General features: G+C 44.9%; 1 protein-coding gene across 2 annotated transcripts in view; it reads right to left on the reverse strand.

Annotated features, from left to right (window-relative positions):
• The window catches only part of ABTB3 (ankyrin repeat and BTB domain containing 3), a 174,444-nt gene that overhangs the window by 13,303 nt on the left and 139,420 nt on the right, over window positions 1-21,721 (reverse strand). The window contains exons 6-12 of one of the 2 annotated variants that reach the window (XM_086740138.1): window positions 18,840-18,929; window positions 15,572-15,673; window positions 14,358-14,451; window positions 14,113-14,248; window positions 12,261-12,481; window positions 10,677-10,855; window positions 4,266-4,337 (exon numbers count right to left, since the gene is read on the reverse strand). In XM_086740138.1, coding sequence (XP_086596264.1) covers window positions 4,266-4,337; window positions 10,677-10,855; window positions 12,261-12,481; window positions 14,113-14,248; window positions 14,358-14,451; window positions 15,572-15,673; window positions 18,840-18,929 — 894 coding nt within the window. The remainder of the gene's footprint in view (window positions 1-4,265; window positions 4,338-10,676; window positions 10,856-12,260; window positions 12,482-14,112; window positions 14,249-14,357; window positions 14,452-15,571; window positions 15,674-18,839; window positions 18,930-21,721) is intronic. The other variant, XM_086740137.1, reaches the window with a different exon arrangement.

The following is a 21,721-nucleotide window of genomic DNA, read 5'->3' on the forward strand; positions in this document are numbered from 1 at the left end:
AGGCAGGAGTTGGCTCCTATTACTACGTCAGATGTAGCACTGAATGAAATGCTAAGATAAGAGAAATACTGATACTAAGAGACACCATTTAGCACAGCGCAGAGATCAGCCCTCGGAGAGGGGCTCAGCAACATGGCTCTGAGACAAGGAGGACATCCCGCACTGGGAGCATCTCTCTACTCAGTATCTTCCAGCCGGAGCTCTGCAAAGTGCTTTAACAAAGGGACTGAAATCACAGGGAGAAGAGAAAAGGAAGATTTAAGGCCAGATTTAAAGAAGGAAGTGACTCAGCCACCGAGAGGGCTCGGCGGGGAGAGTTCTAGACAGACAGGGAAGAAAGAGCAATTGCTTCTCTGCTCGGAAGGGCTGTGCCGAAGCATCGCGGCCGACTGAGTCAGTCAGGGAGGAGCGCGTCCGAGGGGATGCTGATTACCAGCAGGGCAGCTCCCAGTTGGATCCGGCAGATGCTAAGAAGTCAGTAAATACAATGGAGGATGGAGATAATTCCGTGGTTCAGAGCGGAGGGAAGCTTCTGGAGAGGAGAGGCATAATTGGAAGAACAATGCTCACCTTTATCCACAGTGAATAAAAGCAGAGTAACTGCACTAAAGCGGATAGCTACTGGCAGCTGCCTCTGAAATCTGCTGGGGTGCACAGCTCCAGTCTGTGCCACTGTGGCTTTAATGGGTCCATGGAGGCAGCAGTTCCAGCCACAGCTGTGCCTGGGCAATAGCTTTTTTAAAACACACAGATACATCACCAAAGAAAACACATCTCCTCCTTCCAGGGGTGCCTGTGGGAATATGGTGATGGAAAATCTGGGTACTGACCAGCCAGCACCTCGTTAGGAGCTGGAGATCTCACTCACTGGTCCAAGCCACAGCACCGCATACCGGGACATCCAGATGCACCAAGACAGGGGAAGAATGGGCCAAACCTAGTCATGCAGGTGTGACAAGGGGATCCCTGCCCATAATTCCAACCAGCATGATGAAAGGGTCATGCACACAGACAACCCCACGGGAGCCTGCCTACACAGGTGAGGCACTGCCAGCTCCCTGGGTCACCAATGGGGCATGAACCCTGTGGCCTGCAGATACAAGCCCATTATAAAGCCACCCTGCCATTGACTGCCCACAAGCCTGTGAAAAAACTTGGTGTAAACTAAGCTCTAATTAGCTCAAGATGTGATACATTCATATGAGAGATTGCTCGAAAACCCTAAGACACAGAACAGAGATGAGACAAACGGAGAAGAGACAAAAAAGGAAAGATCTTGGGATTGGTGTGTCAAAGAAAGCAGGACCATCAAACAGACAGTGGCTGGATGCACTGCAGAGCTTTAGAGCTCCAACACAGGACACTGCTCTCATTTGGCAGAGAGGAGGTTGGAAACCTTTAGCTTCTGTTGATAACATTAAATACCTACAATGCATGCCACCAAAAGACTAAAAAATCTGCACAGCTAGAAAGCTGAGGCACATGCTCATTTAGAGTAATTGCTAACAAACAGCAGCAAGTTTTCTCCCTGAGATACAGGGAGGGGAGCGGTGAGCTCTTGCAGCACAGCAAGCCTGCTTCCCACACCACCCCGCACGCAGCCAAGCTCGCAGGGCTGTGGCCTTGGGTCTGCTCCATGCAGAGCCTCTGCTGGCTTTTACGAATAAGCCAGGCAGAAAGGGGTAGCAAAGAGGAGAGAGAAACGGGATGCTTTGTCAAAGGGACAGTCCGCGACCGGATAGTTGGGGAAAAAAGTGGCTTTTTAAAGCCAAATCCTGCTCTTGGAGCGGGCTGAGCTGGGCTGCCTGTGAAGTAACTGGGAACAACGGCAAGAGTCCACGACCTGGAGCATCAGCATTGCTCTAGCAGAGAAGATGACATGTCCAGCCTATTCGACCTTCCCCTTCACACAGTACCCATGCCCGGAAGCTGCCCTGGTAACCACATCCTGGTAACCCTGGTAACCACATTTAAAGGACTGAGGTGGATAATTCTTCCCTGTTTATCTTATCACCCTACCAGCTGACTGTGAAAGAACGGCTGTGAGAGCTTGCTGCGGCAGTGGTGGGCGGCTGTATTAACAGCGGAGGAGCAAACCAAAGTTTGTTTTCTTGCTACAGTTTGATGTTGGAAAACATCGTGCCAGGCTGTGCCAGGCTGAGATCTGGAGCGAGGCCAGCTTCCTTTCAGACAAGGGCGTTTATTCACAGTCAAAGGGAGCCAATGCACATATTCTAGAAGAAAGCTTGGCATAGGATATAATAAAAATATTTACCTAGCCATGGGGTAGTTTACAGACAGACAAGAGGGAACAGGGAACAACGGGGAATCTTCTGAGGGAAACGGTGCTTCCAGCAGAGAGCTGGTCAGTGAGCAAGCAACTTTGCTTTGTAGATACAAGCGGTCTCCTGACTTACAAGCATTCTTCAACAGAGATCTAAAGGAATTCCCCACTCCTGGTGAATGCACTTGAACTGCGAGGGGAATTCATAAATTCTTTTGAAGCAAAGCTGAAGGTTTTCAAGTTGCTGGAGCAGAGATGACTAGTCTATTCATCTGAAAAGAAGTGAAGACCTGGGTGGGAAGTGCAGGGCTATTTTTTCCTGAATCTCCATCCGATGAAGGTCTGTGGCAGGACTCAAGAAAGGCTCCTCCAGGCTTTGGCACATACCCTGGGAGAACGTGCTCCATTCCAGCTTACCTGGTTCAACCCAGCCTAGCCATTCTGGGATGTGGTCCTACAAGGTACTGGACACAGCTGGGAAATACATAGCCAGTTTTCTCCAGTACCTGTAGAAGTTATGTGTCATCTTGGTGGCTATGCTCCAAACTCTCAAGAGGAAAATTCAGGTTGGATTCAGCAGTTAGGCTATGGTTTCGCTCTTCTTTCACAACACTTTGCTTCAGCTGCCTCTTGTTCATAGGCTCCCCGATTCCCAGACCACATCTCTCTGGACCGCTCAAAACCCAATGTCTAGTTCTCCTTACTGGCCTATAGATACCCCACCACCGCCATGTGGCTGCCCTCTACAGTGGTAACAAGTTAGGCTGCTTTTCTTTGCCTCTGAAATCCCAAACAGTACTTTAGGTTTTCCTTCTGTTGATGTCACCCTCACCAGCTCAGCCCCATTAACACTGTTTTAACCTAAGTGTGCCAAGCCCTCAAATTCCTCTACCACAAAGCCCCAAAACCAAAAGCTCACCACATTAGGCAGAAAAGTAACACATTTATTTTTCTGGGCTCAGTGTCTGCCTGTTCAGCAAGCAGTGAAACCACACTGCTCAGGGAACAAGGGCGCTAGCAAAGGTATCTTTCTCCTCCCTGGTCCTAAGGATGCTGGGGGACCCAACTCTCTGCTAAATGCAGAGTGGCAGGAGCGCTGTTTCTAGTCACCCATCTCACATGTGGTCCCCAAGAGCTGTTCCAGCAGTGGCAGAGTTTCAGAGTACCCAAGCCCACTGAGGACTCATCCATGAACTTCCTTCCACGACACGGTGGGATATCCTTGAATTATTTCTCTGTGTATGCTCGCCTCTTCCCAGAAAGAGCAGATGAAGAGTGAAGCAACAGAGAGGGCTTTTTGCAGACCCCCCAAGCCCTGAGCACTCAAAATGTATGAGACTTTCTTCACCATCTCCCTGAACTTTTTCCATCCTTGCCTAGGTGTTTCTGCTACAGTCCTCTAGCATAATTCACTTTTGCCAGCTGCCTCAAAACTGATTAAATGCCAGTTTAGAGGGTCACTCCAAGATGATTAAGCAGAATACACATAATTAATATTAGTCAACAGTTGCAAAGGTAGTGAAGCCCAGGAGGTTGGAGATACAGTTAGAGGCAGTGAACTGAGTAACAAAATGGGTTTTGTTAGTGCTGGGCTCAAGTCCTTCCACTGCAAATACAAATGGAAAAGAATTAATCACAGGTAAGGCACAAATGGACTCTTCAGTTAGCTTCTGGGAAAGCTGCCAAGCCTCCCGTTCAAAAGGCTCTTTATATCACAGCTGTGCATTGTATGTAAAAAGCACAGATCCCTGGGCACAGTCTAGTCCCTGGGTGAGAACCCAGAAAAGGGCAGGTGTCACATCTATGGCATTTATTTATTGTAAATGAAGAAACGGCTCCTGCCTCTGGCAGGGAAACATTTTAGAAGGCAGACAGGGGTAGAAAAAAAAAAAACCATCAAACTTGTGTTAGTACGAAGCTGAATCTGCGTTATGAAAACACGAGACAGGGTTAACACTGTTGTTAACATGCCACTCGGTACCTGGCGTCCACATCTCACATGGAGAATGCACGACGTACATGTGTGGATAACTTGCGTCCTGGTTACTCTGAACTGTTTAGACACAGAAGTACTACAAATGACAATGGGCAACATTACAGATCACTGCAATTACTTGAAAACAGTGAAGCCTGTGTTAAGAAATCACTCAAAATCTCAGCCAAAAGATCAGTCACTGAGCACAGGCTGGGTGCTAGCTGACACGCAGAAGGGCGTTAGCCTCTCCATGGAACCCTTTAGCATCCTGGAACATCTTCAGGGTTATTTTTAGCACAGGTTTTGGTGTGTCTGTCTGCTCTGCAGAAAGTCCACATTTTTCTTCAGTTAAAAAATTTCAGTCGTCAGCCAAAATACTCCATTTTAAGGTGGGGTTTTTTTTCAAGAATGGTAAAATATTATGTGGAGAACAAATATTCTAATGAAACTTGTCATTATAGTAAAACTTCAATTTTCTGTTGAAAAGCAGTTTAACAAGGAAGTAAAATTTCACCCAGCATCCAGGGGTCTTTCCTGATCCGTCTCCAGGCAGAAACATGCACAGCGCTCTCCCACGGGAGGGCTTTCCTCTAGGGGTTGAGCAAGACCCAGCGCCTGGGTTCACCTCTCCCCTCCAACCTAAGCCCTTCCTGCAGAACACAGCAGTCTGGCTGCACATAGCAAAACAGAGCTTCACTCAAACCCATCTTAAATATTCATTTCAGCCCATCATAAAGCAAGGGACAAAAAGGGGAATTTTCTAGCTCCTTCATCTTCCAACATCACTTCCTAGGTCACATGCAGACCTAGGGGAAAAGCAGATGTTTGCTGACCACTGTGCCTCGACTCTGTAGAACAGAGTCACGAGTTGAGTGTGTTGACATTCTCTGAGGGACCTCTCCCGACATTTGTTTTAGAGGAATTAAGCCCAGAAAGACCATAGCAATAAAGAAACAGGCCACCCATTTCAAGCGCCAGCTTTTGAACATTCTGCTGCAACAGAGCAGGCAGGTATGTCAGCTTTTCCTTCTGCTTCCTGTTTGTTGGAGATGTGAAATTTTTTTTTTCAGTAGTTACTGCATCTGTGACAGAGGCTACATGCTGCTCTTTCTGAAAAGATATATTAAAACACAACCCCCTAAACTTTATTTTCTAAAAGATTTTGGGTTCTAAATGGCTAAGTCACTGTTGAAAAAGTACTTCAGCTTTTAAATAGTATAGGCCAGGCTTCTCAAGATGCTCACATGCCTGAATCCTTCTGGAATTTTAAAAACTGCTTATTGTTTTGAATTGTTATTTGTTCTCAATGACTGTCAACACCAGACTGATGGCTGTTATTCAAACAGTTCAGCCTTCCAAAAGAGTCTGCGCACCCCTGCAGCTTTCTACAGGTGCCTCTGGGCAGCAATGCAAATTTGTAGAGTTTATGAAACTCTGTAGGTTTTTAAATTCTGAGGAAACATCTTTGCAAAGGAGTTTCCTGCATCTTTCAACAAGCTTGGCTGTGCAGTGTGATCAACACCTCACTAATGGGCTAAATTTAAAATAAACTACCTTGTTACTGATGGAAAGGATGAAGAGAAAGCTGCAGAATGCAACTGAGGAATGGCAATGAAGGACCAGTCCCATGACTTTTCAGGTTGATTTTGTCTTGGACCATCCACTAGCAGGAATACTTGTAGTCCTAAGCCAGGTTTTCCTGGGATGAAGCATGTCCAGTGTCAGGTGGAGCTTCAGACAATGCTTCAGCAAGTGTGCTCAATGCACGTGTGGACTAACACATGCACTTCAGCGATGTGTGCCCATAAAGGATCCAAAGTAATGGCAAATAGCAGCTCCTCGCCCATACTACAGGGGGAAAGGGCAAAGTTGTAAGAGAGTATTTGGAATTAAAAGATTGTGGTTTTTTCCTCAAAAAATTAGGCCAAGGACAATTTGATCTAAATTGGCGTACACAGAAGAAGCAGTGGATGAAATTGGCTCATAACTTCATACTACCGGCAATGGTGCTGGCTCCTCTGCATGGATGGAACTGGGTGATTTTAATGACAATTCAAGCTCACGCTGAGCTGCGGAGTGGAAATCTAAAACCAACCTCCTCCAAAGGCCAGATCTGTTTAACTTCCAAGGTTGTGGTTGTGAGCCTCTCTCTTTTCAGGTTGTGGAAATGTCAAGATCAAACTGAAACAGCTCCAGGATTTTCGTACACAGAGGACAAAGAAGCATCCCATATGTTCAGCACCTTATCCTCAAGAGAACTTCCCTGCAAAAACAGAAGAGCTGACCTGCAAGCACCACCTCAGGCACTATACGCCCACAGATCTGGGGTGCGGCCTCCATGCAGCTCCTTTAGAAAAGTCTCTATTTGGGGCGGCCCAATCTCCAAGCTGTGGCCAGCCCTCCTCAGACAAATATGGTCCTCCACCATGGGCCAGGAGGGCAATCCAGCTCAGAGCCAAGCTCACGCAAAGCAAATGTCAATCTCGTTTGGAGGCAAAGGGGAGCTTCCAGTGAGAAGTTTGGGGGTTTCCACAGGCCACGAAGAGCACAACACAGATTCCAACAGGCAGAAATTTGGCTCTATCTTCCTATCCTTCTTCTGTAACAAGATCGTCAGTGTCATCATAGCTTTGAGGGACTCAACTCTGCTCTACGCTGCAGCTAAAGTTTAGCTCAGGGCTACTCACTCCCAGAAGCGTCTCTCTGGCTTTTGTCTCACGCAGCCCTGTCCAAACCACTTTTAGCAGGCTTTGTTTCTGTGGTTGTCTGCCACAGCGACTCAATCCATCCCAGAATGGCAGTGCCTTACCTCCTCATCTGATGGCCCAAATCCACCACATCATTGACATTTTTAGTGTCAGAGCTTTCCCAGTTTTGAGCTTTGCTTAGGAAAGTGCCTTAAACTGAGCTCTCCGTGTCCTTTTGCACTGATGGTGCTTTCTCTGGAGTACCTCGTCTCTGGTCTTTGGTTTGGTAAGGACCCAAGCTCACTGCGCGACAGCAGGAACAGTGGGGGGAGCAAGTGCAGAGCAATTCTCTGCCTGTTCTCATAGCTCTGCCTCACCAGCATGGAAATACTGCCACTTCTCCACTCTCCATCCAATTCTCAATGGTGCAGCTGATAAAGGCATTTAAAGGCATGAAAGGAAATGAATGCACTCCGTCCCCCTGGAAGCCACCACGAGCTGGGTATCGAACCTTCATTTGTGCTTTTAGAAGTCTTCCTCCAGGGCTTTAGTGCAGCAGCGAGCAACCAACATTCAATCTATTCACTGTTCTTCCCTGCTTATTTCACAGCTTGAAGAGAGGCAATAAAACCAGGGGCTTCAGCTTAGCCAGTTTTGCCTGATTTGCCAATTTTTCTTGCCATTCAGTGTTCCAGCATCAGGACTTACGCATATTTTTTTATTTCTATTGTCAGTGTCCCAGCACATAAATAGGAATGGAGTGCCACCCTGCAGGACACCAGCATCAGTGCTGGCTGGTGGCAGAGTTCCCACAGAAACCCTCACAGCTGGACCCTCTAGGAACAGGCATTTAAAAAAATACCTATGAGATAAAAGTGATTCCTTACATCTGATGGTGTTCTTGTAAGTATTGGTTATTTTTTCTTTAATCTTTTCATTTTTCTAGTATCTGGCCTTTGTGCACAGCCTAGGAACCTTCAAGAACATTTTGTCTGACAATGTAAAGTAGAAGGCGGGGGCAGAAGGCGTGCTTCCCACTTTGAGACCCACTCTGTGTTTCTAAACCATTTTACTCTCTGGCCAGATTACTCAAATTACAAATTGCTGTCCAGCTTATCCAGGTTGACACAGCTCCTCAAGCCGCGACTGTTACTCTACGAGGCACTGAAAATCTGTCTGTTTAATTACCTCAGTTTCCCTGTTTGTAAAGGAAGGATAAGATCATCTTCTACATCTCAACTCATTAATATCTGTAAATTGTTCTGAGATTATGGGATAGTTGGAACTATGTACAGGAATGCAAAATGCCATTTCTGTTAGGTGCACCTTGCCATGCAATTTAAAATATACCGAGCATCACAATATGTAGCAAATGGGACATCTTGTCTTACATCAGCCAAGTGGTTCTGTGCTTCCTAGTTGCTTATTTTATTCTTTTTTTTCCCTGAAAAAAACTCATTAAGGAAATGTACTGGGCCAGACCGTGATGCTTAGCAAGAGCTGTAATCTCTCTCAAAGTTCCCAGCCCACAGGGAAAAGGATGTCCATGTGAGCAAATCAACCTCGTCTCCCCACAGCTCTACAAGATGCAGGGCTTTACAATTTGCTGTTGAAAGAGAGGGATGTGAACCACAGTTACAGCCGCTTCTGCATCACTTAAAGGAGATTTCCATTCTGTGGGTATATATAAATAACAGTCTCTGCCCTCAGTCCTTCCACAGAAGGGGAACAGAAGATCCTTTGAATCTCTGCTTTCCTCAGCTGCCTTCTATAGAGTGACCAGGGAGAACTTTTATTGGCTCAATCTCCTACAGCTGAATTTATTTTGATTCCTTCCAAAGGGTTGCATAGAGTCTGTCCTCATTTCTTTCTGGGAGAGCTTTGTGAGAGGCCATTTGGACAAGACCGACGCAATAACTCATGCCATTTGCAGACAATTTGTAAACCCTTACAGTGTCCCAGAATGATTCATTATTTTTCTAAGAATATGAAGCAGGGTATGTGTGTGTGTTTGTGAATATGCATGCTCATGAAGAGTGAAGATAGGCAACTCCCCTAGGCCCAGAGGCAGGCATAAAGATCAGCACAGATTTGTTCTTTTTCATGTCAGGTTTTTTGGTGGTATTTCAGCTGTTTCACCTCTCCACATTTTAGGTTTTAAGCGAACCCAAAGCAGAAGGTAGCAGTCTTATTTGTTTCCATGTCTCCTACAAAAGACTCTGGAAGACCCAGTTTGCCATGTTCCAAAGGTAAAATCCTATGTAAATACCTTATTCTAATGATGATCATTGGCTTTGGCATCAGACATCAAGGAGAAGAGCAATTAAAGCCACCCCTCATCCTAGATTACAAGGCCTAAACTTAATCTCTGTTAAGTTTTCAATACGATTAGTTTCATATCAGCTTTCAAACCAAATAGCACCTTGCTGGTATTTTCTGCATGAAAATGCATCAACTCAAACAAGTTCAGAACAAGGCATCTGCAAATCCTAGGATTTGGAATGATTTCCTAAAAGCTATCTTAAATATTCTCCATAAATGTCCATCCAACACAAACTAATCCCAAAGGGAAGGCTTGTGGGAACAAAAATCAGAACAATTGCTGGAAGAAATGTTAGGATTTGCTTGAGACTGTAGTCCAAGCCCTCTCGTGCAGCAGGATACAAGAAATAAATCCATGTAGGCTTTCCCTAGATGAACTAAGTCTGCAACTTTTTAGTATTTAGCACCAGAACCCCTTCACTTTTCATATGGTTTAGGTTATTGCTGCAGGTGCTAAAAAATATTTGCTCCTTGCCGTTACATAGAGTTGGGTGAGAAATGTTACTTACTTCCCATTTAAACAATTAGAAGACCATACCAACATTTGTTGTAGTGCACAAGAAAAAGAACAGCAATCAAATCCTTTTTATGCTTTTCATCACTAAAATGATTTTCTGGTAACAGTAAAGCTGACTGGGCGTTTCTTGGGAGCCACTCACTGTCAAGGGGACCAGCAGAGAAGAGAATGTTGGTTATAGCAAGTTTTAAAAGTATCCAGCCTTCACTAGGTAAGACATTTTCCTCTCCTTGCTTGCCCCATGATCATCCCCTTTGCTATTATACTTCCAGAGTCAATGGTACCTCCCCTCAAAAGGCTTTGTTAGTCTGATTTGTCTGGCTAAGAAAATGTCAGCTGAAAGAATAAGTCTGGGGAGGCTGCAAGTACAAACACTCACACAGAAGATTTTAAAAAAATCATCCTGCTGTGTGCTTGTAGAAACCAGTCTCCCCACAAGTTTAAGAGTCCAAATCCCACATGAAGGGAAGAGAAAGTCACGTGAGACCTTAAATAAACCCAAAACAAACATGAATATTAGCTTTGTTGCACAGTCCTGTAAAACAAGCTAGGTAAAATGACTCTTTGAGTTGGTTCGGTTATCAACATCTCTTGTCGTACTACAGTGATCCTTTTGACTTTAATTTCGCCACTACGCATCAGCGTCTGTTGTCTCTCCAGCTTACTGTTAGCATCAGTATTAAGCTGTTCTAGCAGGAGACGTGAGTAGCTTGTGTGTTTTTAACCCATGCTTCCACAGTGAAAAAGATCTGAGATATATAATACAAATAATAATAATCCTATACAGTCTAAACAAGCTTTGGGACAGCTATGCAAAAACATTATTGTAAGCTTTGTGTCTTACAGGATGGGAATGAAGTAGATTTCTTTAAAACGCATCATTTATCCTACCTTGCTGGCTTTCAGTATCTCAAACATCAGAGGCAACCCTTGTGTGATGAGCTCCTCTGTGTACTCTTCCTCCTGAATGGACTTGAATTCCTTTAGCAAGCACTGGATGAGGGGTCGTCGGTGCTGCTGGAAGGATGTGCGCAAGGACTCCAGCCACGTGTGCAGCGTCCAGGGAACACCTATGGATGGAGGAAAGAGCTCACTGCCAGCTTCAGAGAAGGATGTGCCCTTCTGCTTTTTTACCTTTTGTAATGTTAATCTTAAGTTTTTAAGCAAAAGCTGTCAAATAACCCTAGAAATCAAATTCCTATTTATCTCCAATTGAGAAGGCTGGTGGTTATCAGGACATCCCAGATCTAATGCACAGAGGATCTCCTCCAAGTGCTAAGAGAAGACACTGGTCTCTCTGCTCATTTAGCTTTCAGCTTCTCTGCTGAGACTGCCAATTTGTGGTAATTGCTGTGGTGCTCTGTGATGCAAAAGCCTTTTGGAAACTAGATTTACACTAGCTCATTTGTTTGAATGTGGCCCTGGAGAGACATTAAATGGTAAAAAAATTATTTTGGTCACTACCCACCTGGATTCAAACTGGTGGTCTTCAGATTAAAACTTTCTTAAAGCACTATCCCATGTCCTCTCCTGATCATTACTATTTTCCCTAAATAGCACTGGGCAGATCAGCCTTTTCAAGTAGTCAGAACCACTCTCCAGGAATTTAAAGGCAACTGCTCCCATGCACTGAGTGAGAAGGCACACAAAGCTAATTTACTTCTGCAGGCACTAGGCTGGAGGTGACCTAGATTCTGCTCTTGCAGAACTGAGTGGGAGGAAACGCAGGCCTGGCGTTTGGCTATAAAAGGTTTTTCCTTCCACTTCAGCAAATGTCCAGCAACTGGAGAGCAATCCTGTCACTCTCGTCTCCCTCCTTGCCCCGGTGCTTTGTCTGCACAGACCACTGCGTGCCCTGACCCACGCCAGATGTCTCCAGGGCTGGAGCAGCGCACCAGGCAGAGGCATGCCGGGTACCTGGGTACTCTCTCTGAATGCAGATCAGTGGGGATGGTAAACATACAGTCCAGACTGGTTCCCCTCTCCGCCACCCAACCACCCTCCCCCACAGGTAGAAGCAACTTCCCAGCAGTCTGGTACGATGTTCAAGCCCCACGTTGGGACAGTCAGCACAGTGAGAAGCCAGTTCCCTGCTCCTGCCCTCAGAGGCTCACAAACCTCAGATAATAAAGATGTTTTAATGGTGGACTGCTTTATGGTGGAGTGTAAAAGACGAACTGTTGGAAGAACCCCACAGCAGCTGAACACTGCCCCAGAGCCTTAGCTAACTGCTCAAGCAGCAGTGAGGGTGGCTGCTGGTGGAAACCACCCTGTCCTACAGAAAAGTGTCAGCGGCCCCTGAGCAGGGTACACTGTGGTACCGAAATGAGTTGGGAACCTGCTGGATTCCCCCATCACCTTCTGCTTCCACAACAGTTGAGGAACTGTGGTCATTTTAAGCAACGGCCCATCAAGAGAGACACATTTATCACAGTCCCTTCCCTGAAGGAGAGGAGAGAGGGCACTGAGACTGACCTATGCTTCGTATGTCAATAGTCACATCTACGTAGCCATGCTCAGCGCTGTGGTACATGGCCTCCTTCAGGGCTTTCAGCTTGGCCTTGCTGTTGCGGCTGGCGCAGAGCGGAGCCGCCGCCGAGTCGGGCAAGTCTGTCCCCTCAGCCAGGATCTCCTCCAGTGACAGAATATCACTCTTCTCCTTCTCCGGCTGAGCAAGCAGCTTACGAAAGACGTTCCTGTCAAACACAGCACAACAGAGAGAGAGAGAGAGGGAGAGAAAGAGAGGGTGGGAGAGCAGAGTCAGTGGCCAGGCTTTCACTGTGCCCAGGATACTTGCTGCTACGTAGCAAGTTAGGACACCTATCCAGGAAATTAAGTAATGGCAGGACCAGCTGAGGGCAAGCACTAGTACTGCTAGCCCACCTGCACTGCCTGGGCCATGTCTGCAAGATGCTGCTGTTGCAACAGGAACCGTGCAGATGTCGCACACATGGCGGCATCTTGTGGGAATAGAGACCCATGAGCTTAATGTGACTCAAGATTTCTTCTCACAATCAGGGAAGGCCAAGGTGCCTCTGGACAAGCTCTGAGGGCTTTCACCATAGAGGCCACTTGAGAAGGGAGCTGCCTGGAGCTACTGAAAGCACCACCACTCGATTAACACTCAAAGCAGTCTGGGAAAGCTTGGAGCAGCTAGACATTCAATGAGGCCAGTCAGGGCAGGTTCGAGCACATCTGGGACTACTCTGCAAAGCCACTGATCCGGCTGGGCCATCAAATAGCAAAGCCCAAACTCCATGCCCTGAGGTTTGTACCAGTGTAACTTATAAATTTCAACAGAGTCGCTCTCGGTTTCTGCAGCTGTGAGACAAGAAACCAAAGTGGTTCCCATCCCACCTCCCTCATACTCCAACGTCCTCCCTGCACCTACTCAGACGCCAGCATGGGGTGGCAGCGGGGCATGGCATGTCCCAAAACAAATTTGGGGACAGAGGAGGGAGTGTGTGTGTGTGGTGTATGGGTAGGATCGTAAGAGCCATGACCTGTGACATGCACAGCCAGCAGGTCCTCCTCAGGCATGCGTCTCCCACTCACACTAGATGACAGCAAGGTTAGAGTAGTGAACGTGAGATTCCAATAACCAAACTGTCCTCTCTGTCCCAGAGATCTCTCACAGGGTCCAGATGGGCAGTGTTGTGCGAACCTGCCCTGACATGCCGTTAGCATGTTGTTAGACTGGCAGCTCGTCTCTAAGCAAACAGACGGTAGGTACTGTCTCTAACCTGTATCTATGTTCCTCTGGATGGCTACAATCAGAAAAGTAGGAATGTGAAGATCATAATACTAATCCATTACACTGCAGTCAACTCCTGAGCGTTGCAAGACCATGCATGCCAGGTGCTCATTTCATGACTTTTAAATTTTTAAAAAAATTTGTAGCATACATACAACATTAAGGCACACAGGACTTAACAGTAAACAAAGATGCAGAAACTCTGTTCAACGACAATTAAGGCTGCAGCAGTACAGACATAATCCACCCCAAACCTGAGAAATATGTTGACAAGAAATTCAGAAGGAATGTCTTTGGCATTCCTTTCTGTCATCACATCAGCTACCATTTAACAACCACTGCATTGCCACACATCACAAGGAGTCTCCTTCCTTTTTTTTTCCATCAGCTATCAAAAAGCAGCTTGTATCACCAACTGGTTAATTTTACATGCTAGCAATAAGCCTTACATCTCTGCTCAGTTAGTGGCATGTTCAATTGTTCATGCAGAACTTTCACCCATCTGCTCAAACCGGACGCCCCAGCAAAAAAACAAGCACTTGAAGGATGCCACTAGACTTGTTCCCACTCTACCTGTGTCCATGTGCAGCAGCCTGACTGAAAGAGTTCATGTCACCTTGTGGAGTCATGGAAATGCCATTCCTGTACATCGTTCCTATCATGGGGTCAGCTCCTCGCTCCAACAGCAAACTGACCAGTTCAAAATTTCCTGCAAGTCAAAAGATGCATTTTTACTTCTTTTAAAATTAAATATTTGTTCACCTAAACCACACATCTCAATTGAAGAATTTATTACAGTGGGAGGAGAAAGTCCTTACCAGCAGCTGCTGCCAACTGTAAAGGAGTTTCAGAGTAATTTTCCTCTCCATGCTCCAAGGAACCTTCTACCTTTGCTCCAGCATCCAGCAACAGCTAGAAAGAAAATTCACCATTTAGAGCAACTGAGGGTATCACAGTTTTCAGAGTTCATGAACAGTGACGAATGAGAGTCTAATGCTTCCTGTTATCTGCAAACCAGATACGATGGAGACAAGTGACATGCAAATTCTGCCCATTTTTTTTGCACAGAGGCAAATTGATTCCTTTTTTCGCTCATTTTACACTGCCAGACACCAGGAGCACTAGTATCCAACTTCAGAGCCAAAAAAGTGTAACTCAGTGTTTCTGAATGGGAAATGGGGTAAGGTCAGTGTTAGGAAGTAATGCACTGAAGATGGAAATATCGAAAATTAGCCCGACAAGTATCCTTCCTTCACTGTCTTCCAGAAGCCCAGCACCAGCCTAAAATGGATTGGATTCCAATTGCCTCCATCTTTTATATAAAGACACGGCCAAAAAGAAGGGCAATTCTTAGGAATGAATTGCAGCAATGAGTCCAAAAGCTGTGATCTCCACTGGGGACACTTCTATGTAAATAACAACAGAGCTGAAAACAAAAGTGGCCAAGGAGAGCAGGATGGAGTCTGTGCTCCAGCCCTCTCTTGGCCACTTCTGTCTCGAGGCCTTCACAGTTTTGGCACTTCATTAAGTGTGCCACAGACACAGCTGTTTTGCAGAATAAACCTTCTCGACTTTTGAGATGCCAAAGCACAGAACCAGCATATCCCACGCGACACCTCGCTGGGGAAAGGAGAGCGAGTGCTTTTCCCACTTTGGAGCAGCTCAAGGGCTGTTGTTCACCTCTCCCCAACCAAGGCAGCGGTTTTGTGTTTGCTAGAATGTTATAGTGTAAGAAAGTGTAAAGAATGAATAAACAAACATATAAAACAGTGGTCAGGAAGGAGCACAAGGAGTTGTCAGACTTTCTTTGGTGCAACTTTGCGTTAAAATTCTCCTATTTAAACCTCATATTGGTTAAGGTTTGAACACCGTATTCGTTATATAATAGGTCTGTTATATATCAGTACACTCTAGAAAAAGCAGAAGTAACCAATACGAGTATGACAAGAGGATACTGGTTTGAGATGGATGTAATTAGAACTGAAGAGGAGAAACAAAAGAATGAGATGCAGGTAGGGAAATACAATAATACCTGAACTACAGGAATATGTCCATGCAACACAGCAAATGTCAGAGCTGTCCAATGGCGGGTCTCGGGGTGGACGGATGGGTATTTATGAGCAGTACTGACAACCTACAAACAAATTAAAGTTATTTTTTTTAAAGAGCTAGACGTAATAAAGTTCAACCTGCCTGAAAGCCAGGCATGTGAGGGAGTAAGTGAAATAGAAAACCTGGGAAACTTGTTTTATAAAATGATTTGCTTCATTTTTTTCCTGCAAAAATTTTCTCAGTATTAAAACTGTTCATGCTGATTTGACAGCTTGAATAGAGTTCATACCAAATGAAGTCTTTTTACCAACTACTGTAGCTCCATCTAAACCACTGGCCACCAGATACTTTTGCACAAGGTCAAAAACATCCACAGCTGGTTACAGTAGCACATACTGGGGAAGCAGGGACGGATTAGGACGCTTACAGCTAAGGACCACTCTCTAGACTGTGTCTCAACAGCCCTGGGTCTTGGGATTGCTCCAGGCCCAAAGAAATTCTTTCCACATAAATCAGTATGACTTCTGTCACTGCCATGAAGAAAGACGCATCACAAGCCCTACCCTAGGAGTTCACAGACCTTGCTTCCAGGCTCCTCCTTTCCCAGTGGAGTTAAAAAGACAACTGAGAAGTGATGACGCAGAGTGGCATTTCAGAGATGTTTTAAGCAAGCTCCTTTCTACTGCCTTCTCCTGTCTGAGTTGAGTCAAAAGAGCAGGGTGGTGACAGTCAAAAGAGATGCAAATGACATCCTTAGAAAACAAAATGGTATTTTTCACATTGCTCCTTCCATTTTCTATGCTTTAGTGCCTGATGCCTCTAATGTAGACATTGGGGAAGATGAATAACCACTCTTTACTTCAGTTTCCCTGTCTTAAAAAGGGGGTTATTAATATTGATGAGGTTCGTAGAGATGGTAAAATCTAATGCACATTTGCAATCTGAGACTGCACACTCGGATGGTGTGTGACACTAAAATTCAAAATCTTATTATTGACCTTCAGAGGAAGACGAAAATCAGAGTAGAAGATACACCATCCCTCGGTCTCATCAGCCAGCTATGCTTTCACTACCTTGTCTGAAGTACTTTTATCCATGTAGGGGAGCAGGGCCAGTCATTAAATGCTCGGTTGCATTAGCAGATCGCATTTCCAAGCGCCACATGCAGCATTTTGCTAGAAGCACACAACCCGGCCCTCAGTCCCAAGGACAGGGATGAGGGCAAAATCTGAAGAGACCATGCAGATCCCGCAGCTTGCCAGACAAGCGGATCTGCACCAGCACCTGGCTGTTATTGTCCAGATTTGCCAAAGGGAGAGCTTGAAGTGCAACAGGAGAAGCGTGCCGGTGTCTGAGCACAGGCACGGGGATTCTTTGGGTCTGGGTTTGCTCAGAGGGAAGAGGACTGAGCAGCTTGAGCCTTGGGGTTTAGGCAGGGGAGCAAGAGCAGCAGAGGGTAAAGATGGGCAGGGTGACGGTTCAGTGAACGCATCCAGCCCCTCCTAAAGCACGGATTCCCACCGCTGTTCAGGGCAGCCCACAGCAAGTGGTAAAGAAAATCAAGTCATTTTAACTCCTTTGCTCCTTTTTTTTTTTTTTTTTTGTTCTTTCGAGTTGACACAGTGTTTGCAAAAGACCTGCGTTTGACTGGGCTTTTAAGCCTCAGTTGAGATTTGCTGAGCAGCTACAGGTCCCACTGACTCCAGAGCAAGTTGCAGCTTGTCAGTACATCTGGAAATGAGTCCATTTTCACTAAAGATGGGCAATCAGAAAGGGAGGCATCCAGTATTTGAGGCTACTTTTGGAAACATATATATAAAACTGATTTGCAAAGTGAAAGGGGGAAAATTATGCAGGCACCTGACAGAGTATTTATTTTTGTTCATGGTTGATTTGCCTTTTTTTTTTTCCGTAATTGCCCAATTTGCACAGTTGGTTGTGGTGTGCACAAATCATCTTATAATTGCACACCATAATTATTCACAGTTCTTGTCCCCAAAGTGTTTTCATTTGATTTTAGAGCAAACACTCTACAAAAATGAATCAGGAAGGTTAACAGTCCTCACTGGAGCTGTTCTCTCATGTGTCAGCAGTTTCAGGAAGATAAAACTGTTTAAATTTGCATTTGGCTCAAGTCTGGAAGATCACTGGAGCAATTGGGAGGACTGGTCCTAATGAAAACTTGTCCTAGGAACCCAATAATGCCATCTCACCTCTGAGCCACAGGCAGGGTTAAAGGAGAGATCAGTCTCCATGCCCATCCAGTGTGCCTTTGGTGTGCCTATTGAGAGTGCTAACTAGGGTTCAAGTATTCAATTATTGCCAGCTCTTGATGGTGGCATGCTTGAATTCGGGGAACTGAAATCATCAGCTGATTTCACATAAGGCACTGAACAGCAATCAGATAGTAACGACTATCAGTCTCTTACAGGTGACATCCATTTCTACTTTTAAATTAGACTTCTTAAAAGTGCAAAATGCCTGGCTGAAAGCAGTGACTACAATTTATCAGCTCGCTCAAGTCCAAACAGAACAGATGGAACACAGATAAGTGAAGCAGACAGCTTAATTTACTCATGACCTCAACAAATTGAAACTGGAATCATGAACAAATAATTCTTTCGTGGATTTTCAAATGGCTCTTTAAAAATGTACATACCTGCATTGCACAGAGTTGGACCACAACCTGCTTGGTGGACAGATTGTGATGTGTATTCATCAGAGAGATGTTTATATTCTGGAAGCTTCAGGCTCCTCATCCGACAGTTTTTAGCCCAAGGCACTTTGTAAAACAAAACAGTGGAACCTACATTGCACTTGTGTGCTGGGGACGCTTAGCTGGAACATCCCAACACACAGAAATGCTCGAGCTTTGGCAGGTTATCAGATGGGTATTTCTTTCACCCTCTTCATTTTAACTCAGCTGAGATTCAGGGATTCCTTCCAATATCATTAGAGCGGTGCTCCGTGCAAGCGCTAATGCCTGTATTCGTTTCAGTGTGCAAACACAACTAAATCAATATTACCTGTGGGCTAAGTCCGATGACTTGACCCCTTCTGTGCAGTGAATCCCAGTGTTAACCTAATGCAGTTTGATTTCACTATTCATTTCAAGTGGTGTCGTCCAGGATAAGACAAATTAGTTTTCTTTTTAATTCTTGGCATTTTTACTCCGCTACAGTTTCAGGCAGTAGTTTAAGATGTAAACAAATAACAGAACAAAGATACAACCAACAAAAAGTCCTCACCTCAGCATTTAGATCTGCTCCAGCATCTAGCAGCATCTGCACCATAGCCTCATCACCCCTGACACAAGCATACATCAGTGGAGTCATGCCCTAGTCATTTTTTGGAGTTAAAAAACAAAGGAATTGACAAATTTAACACAGAACTCTGATTTTTTAATAACAATTATTGAAGTATATATCATCACTATGCATTTAACATCAGTATGCATTTAACAAAAGCCATTACCTCTGTTACAGACATGCCCCTCAGACTAGCAAAAGCCAACAATTTTTGTTGTCACTTGTGTTGACTGGTTTTTTTTTACATATTATCCTCATCATCTTCAGCACGGTGAGTGAAACTAGGCTCTATATATCCAAACTGAGCATCTTTATCTTTGGGGCCCCAGTAGAGAATAAATGTTCTTATCAAAGCAACTGTATTTCCATTGGTATTTTAAAAAGACAATAATTCTATTCAGTTTTCTATGATCACAGTTCCATAAAATCTAACTCTGTAATTACTGAAAGAGCCTTTAAAAACATCCCAAGCTCCTCTGAAGATAGATTAGATTCGGGCACAGCTTTTTCAACACAGATACCTTAAGGGGCTGAAAATGTAAAGGCTCTGTATAGTGCTCCCTAGCAATCAAGGACTTAATTTTAAATGAAATGCCAGACAGCATTGTTGCAAGTTGATGGCCCTGTTTGGAGAAAAAGCAGATTAAGTGACCCTTCATACAGAACCAGCACAATGCAATTTGTATTAACCTGAAATAGCTACTGCAGCCGATCACTATTTCTCTTAAGATAAGTATTACTGTGGCTGTGGTAATGACTCCAGATGAAACCATGAAAAAAAATCATTAAATCTACTGTAAATTGTAACAGAAAAAGCTGCTTATTAAATACAGTAGGAGGTGTTGATCAACAGCCACTAGTTGTTTTGCAGTAAATCTACCACAGCACACAGCAACCTCTGATGCATGTTTATAGCCTACCTTGAGGTCCCCTGGTAAATTTACCGCCAGATGATACCCCATTTGCTGTTTAACCTGAGTGCTACCGTGAAATAAAATTATTTTCAGATAAACTGGATGCACCAGCATGGCCAGCCACAGAGCGATGACACCACTCTTCCTAGCAAGAGGCCAGCACCATTATTTTTGCTGAACTACCCCATTTTTCCTGTTTGCATGCAGGGTTAAAGGTAGCGTGGGTGCTTATGTATATAAAGGCCACCTTTGTAGAGAAAATCTAAATTAAGGTTTGTCCCTACAAAGTACTTAGAGCCCCCTTAAAACACACTGAGTATTTCACAGGATCAAATTCACAGTGTATTTAGGGGGATACAGAGTAAGGGAATAGGCATTTGGGGCCTCATGCCATTAGTAAGAAAAAACAAGTTCACCCCAAGCAAGGAGAGTTCTTGGGTGACTTGAAGTTACTTGCAAAGAGAATTTGAAACTACTTCAGCTACAGTCCATGGCAAAACATTTTCTTTGGCGGTCAATAAACATTATAGGAACAAACAAGACCACGAGAACTACAAATAATTGTGTTTGGATCTTGAAACACGGGGACGGGATGGCAGCTTAAAATTAAATACATGTTCCTTCAACTATTATTTCAACTTCTGTGAGTGATGTCATTCAACAATTAAATCAAGTGTTTAGCACAAGGAGTCTAATCAGATCTGAAGAAAAGAATTTGAACACCCCATGCTGGGGCTCTCCTTGGCAAGATGCAGCACGTGGGCAGCCACGGCAAAGAAACCCACAGCGACGTCCAGAGTAAACGGTCTGCCTGAGGGCCACACAGGATATTTTGGCTGTTCTCAAGCCAAAGAGGGACTTACACAGGTAAAAGGGGCCCAGAATGTCCTGCTGCAGTATCAGGGGTTTGAAAAGTTAACAAGGTTTCTAACCTCCCCTTCCCTTGCACTGCTGTCCCTGCCAGGCTTGCTCTGCAGCTCAGCCTTGTGCTGCAGCATCACTCAGCCCCCTCTCTTTGCAAGTGGGAGGAATGGTTTTTTAATCAGCCCATCATTAGTGCTTGACACACATGCAGGAACACGGTAACAACGTGTACAAACAACTCAAAGGGCATTTGGCTTTTGGCAAAATAAAACATTACCCTCTTTCTTTCAGCCTTGTATCACTTAGGGCTCTGCCCTGCAAGATGTAGGATCCTGCAAGATGTGAGATGTTTGACCTAGCGAAGCATTTAAGCTTAATTTTCACTCAAATAAGATGTAAGCACGTGTTCAGAGTTAAGCATATTGATTAGGTACTTCGATGAATCAAGCCAGAGAGTTCCCAGGTTTCAGTCTGGAGGACAGAGGAAATACACTGTGAAAAGTTTCCAGGTTCAGACTAACTTAAAATAATCATATTTTTAAAAGTATAATGTGTGAATGTTGGAAATAACTTTCTGATACAATTTTTTGGGGGGAGCACTGCCCTCTTCTAAAGCCTTTTTCAAATGAATCCACCATATTGGCTCAGACTGAAGCTACTGAACAGCAACAACTCCTGAAGCAGCTTTCCTCTCAGAAGACCTAAACCAACTTAACAACTCAGCTTCTGTCCCAAGCAGCTGCAACAGGGGCAGCAGCCACCTGTCTTCTGCCAAAGGGGATGCCACAGTTCTCGCAGTGACACTTTCATCAGGGGCACAAGAAAATTCAGGGAACTCCATTTCAAAAGAAAATGGTAGTATCCCTTGCTATCGTTTCCCTCTGGGAAGGGAGAATGAGCTCAGTGAGCACCACAGTCAACCAGACTGCTACTGGTAGGCAGCCACAGAGGCAGGTTTATCACCAGACACAACCATCAGCCTCATGGAGATGTAACTCCAGAGAAATTTAGGCTCCTCAGTTGGTAGACATTGGCCATAATGAC

This window comes from Chlamydotis macqueenii, chromosome 1 (genome assembly GCF_036417535.1).
Source record: "Chlamydotis macqueenii isolate bChlMac1 chromosome 1, bChlMac1.mat, whole genome shotgun sequence".
NCBI classification, from domain to species: domain Eukaryota; kingdom Metazoa; phylum Chordata; class Aves; order Otidiformes; family Otididae; genus Chlamydotis; species Chlamydotis macqueenii.